This window comes from Solanum verrucosum, unplaced genomic scaffold (assembly GCF_900185275.1).
Source record: "Solanum verrucosum unplaced genomic scaffold, falcon-dt-bn FXZP01000125.1, whole genome shotgun sequence".
In the NCBI taxonomy this organism is placed as follows: domain Eukaryota; kingdom Viridiplantae; phylum Streptophyta; class Magnoliopsida; order Solanales; family Solanaceae; genus Solanum; species Solanum verrucosum.
The window spans coordinates 184,957-187,892 of NW_026019923.1; the positions used below are offsets into that span (position 1 = coordinate 184,957).

General features: G+C 35.5%; 1 protein-coding gene across 2 annotated transcripts; it reads left to right on the top strand.

Annotated features, from left to right (window-relative positions):
- The first annotated feature begins 307 nt into the window (after positions 1–307).
- Positions 308–2,682, top strand: LOC125823701 (putative serine/threonine-protein kinase). 2 transcript variants are annotated; one of them, XM_049503072.1, is made up of 6 exons: positions 308–398; positions 486–601; positions 741–957; positions 1,339–1,579; positions 1,697–1,847; positions 2,099–2,682. In XM_049503072.1, exons 1-6 carry the CDS (start codon positions 323–325, stop codon positions 2,444–2,446), a joined length of 1,149 nt encoding a protein of 382 aa, XP_049359029.1. In that variant the 5' UTR covers positions 308–322; the 3' UTR covers positions 2,447–2,682. The 2 variants fall into 2 exon arrangements, with proteins under 2 accessions (XP_049359029.1, XP_049359037.1); XM_049503080.1 differs by having other exon boundaries at positions 316–398; positions 1,342–1,579.
- The last annotated feature ends 254 nt before the right edge of the window (positions 2,683–2,936 follow it).

Consider the following 2,936-nt stretch of genomic DNA (forward strand, 5'->3'; position numbering starts at 1 on the left):
CGAAACTCCAAGGAAGTGGCAAACAAAGAACTAAGAGAAACAAATTTGCCGACACATCATAAAAAATTTAATCGAACCTCAATATAAATAGCAGGACCAGATGAAAAATCAACACAAAAATGTGTTGAAAGTCTTGTCTAGAGTCAAAATATATGGGCATGGCTTCAAGTATATAAACAAAATTTAAAACTTTCCATGAAAACCTCCCCTTTGCCTTTCCCCTACTCCTAATTCTTCTTGCTTTTTCACATTATTCCCACTAATTTTTTTAAAAAATATTTCTGCATAAAAACCAAAATTGAAGAACCCAATTTCAAGAATCATGAAGTTTTCTTTTTCATTTCTCTCATGTTTTAGCTCATCAGCAGATAATTTGGAAGGCAGCCAAACCACATATGGTAAATTTCTCAAAACCCCTTTTTGCTTCTTACTTAAAAATCTCATCTTTTTTATATATTTCTTAAGAGTATCAATTCTAAAAACAGGTGGACAAATTTCCCAGAATTTTTCAGTTTACTGTTACAATGACTTGAAAGCTGCAACTCATGGATTCAGAGCTTCAAATAAAATTGGAGAAGGAGGTTTTGGTTCTGTTTACAAGGTGAAAAAAAAAATTCTTTTATTTTCAGTTGGCTTTGAAGAAAATGGAAAAAAGGGGATGTGGGTTTTTTTCTTTTTTTCTTTTTTCTGTTTTGTGAATTGACTGTTTTTATGTTTTATTTGGGGCTTTTCTTGAAAAGGGTCGGCTTCAAGATGGAACCTTTATGGCTGTAAAAGTTCTTTCAGTTGAATTGGAATCAATGAGAGGGGAAAGGGAATTTGTATCAGAAATAGCTGCATTGTCTGATATCAAACATGAAAACCTTGTCAACCTCAGAGGATGTTGTGTTGATGGAGCACATAGACTTTTAGTCTATGATTACATGGAAAACAACAGTCTTTCCTTAACATTTTTAGGTAATTTCCTTGTTTTAATTGTCCTTGTTTTAACTGATCCCCGACTTGTTTGGGATTGAGGCGCAGTTGTTGTTGTTTGCAGTTGTTTTAGCCTACCCCCGACTTGTTTGGGACTGAGGTGTAGTTGTTGTTCTTTGCACTTGTTTTAGCCGATCCCGACTTGTTTGGGTTTGAGGTGTAGTTGTTGTTGTTTGCACTTGTTTTAGCCGACCCCAACTTGTGTGGGTTTGAGGCGTAGTTTTTAGCCGACCCTGACTTGTTTGGGATTGAGGCATGGTTGTTCTTTGCACTTGTTTTAGGACTTGATTGGGACTGAGACATAGTTGTTGTTTCACTTTTGTATGTTAGTTGAGGCTGTGTCTGATTGTTTGTTTTGACTAGCAGGTGGGGAGCAAAACAGAAGTAAATTTACATGGACACTTAGGAAAGAAGTTTCAATAGGAATAGCAAAGGGACTTTCATATCTCCATGAAGAAGTGAGTCCACATGTTGTGCATAGAGATATTAAAACCAGCAACATACTCCTTGATGAGAATTTTACACCAAAAATTGCAGATTTCGGTTTGGCTAGGCTGTTTACGGAGAACATGTCCCATATTAGTACCCGAGTAGCCGGAACATTGTAAGTTACATCATTTAGATGTTCATTTGGAATTTTGAAAGACTCATGTTTGTGAACTCCACTAGTCTTTGTTGCTGATCCTGTTGTGAATTTCTTGAACTCATCTTATGCCTAAAGAGGCTATCTTTCTCCAGAATACGCCATCAGTGGACACTTAACACGCAAGTCAGACGTTTATAGCTTTGGAGTCGTGTTACTAGAAATAGTCAGCGGTTCACCAGTAGTTGCATTCGACATTACTCGAGGAGAGCATTTCCTTGTTAACAAGGTACATTTATTACTTTTGACTTGTGTGTAGTCTACGATTAGTTTCAAACAAGACTACATATATAGATGCTTATATGAAATTTATCGCTATTCGATGAAAATATGTACTATTATTATTACCATTATCAATGACTTGTAACAGTCTATAAACCAAACAAGTGGGAACCATGATTTTGACTCTTAATATAATGATAGTATTAGTTTGTTGGCTTGATATGACATGAAAGTTGTCAACTTGTGTTGTGTTTTTAGGCATGGGAAATGTACAATGCTGACCAACTGTTAGAGCTAGTGGACCCTGTTTTGGATAGAGAACTTTTGAACGATGACGAAGCTCTCCGATTCTTGAAGGTTGGCCTCCTCTGCGTGCAAGAGAACGCCAGCCTCCGCCCCAAAATGTCCATGGTCATCAAGATGTTGAGCCGTGATGGCACGATAATAGTAGACGAAATGAAGATTACTCAGCCTGGGATTGTTGCTGATCTAATGGATGTTAAGATAGGCAGAAAACACTCTTCTCAAAGCTTTTTTTCTAAAGCTTCTACAAGCATGAGCCCAGGAAGCCCCTTCCAAATAGTTAAACAGGAGAAAAAACAATAGCTAGAAATTAGTCGAGGTACGCACAAGCTGGTTCAGACACCACGATTATAAAAAAAATAGAATGTACTTGTACAAAGAGTATATTGTGCACACACATAGATACACTTGCACTAAGTTTGCTCACTTTTTTTTTATTGTTAGATCAGTTGTATATCAATGTGAGCAGCTAGGTCTTTAATTTTTTCAATTTTTTTTGGAATATTTGGTTCCATTTGATGTAAAAGCTACCTTTAATAACATTTTTTTTAGTTTTTCAATAATTGAGTAGGTATATTGAGCATTTTCATATCATTAGAAGGGATCAACAACTATTATCAAGTAGTATATAAAATAACAAAATCATAAGGCATTATTAGAGTGACATCTATTAATAAAAAAGTGTATCTGCACTCAATATTTACATCAAAACATATTAATTTACCATGTTTAAATCAAGAAAGCTACCATAAAGAAGTGAGGATAGATATACAATTATTGCTGATTGTGAAAG

What these genes read in the sequence shown, in the direction of transcription:
- LOC125823701 (XM_049503072.1), top strand. Translation starts at nt 323, where the DNA reads ATGAAGTTTTCTTTTTCATTTCTCTCATGTTTTAGCTCATCAGCAGAT. An exon ending in TCTTTCCTTAACATTTTTAG is followed by an intron (nt 958 to 1,338) that starts GTAATTTCCTTG and finishes TGTTTTGACTAG; the next exon opens with CAGGTGGGGAGCAAAACAGA. An exon ending in AGCATTTCCTTGTTAACAAG is followed by an intron (nt 1,848 to 2,098) that starts GTACATTTATTA and finishes TTGTGTTTTTAG; the next exon opens with GCATGGGAAATGTACAATGC.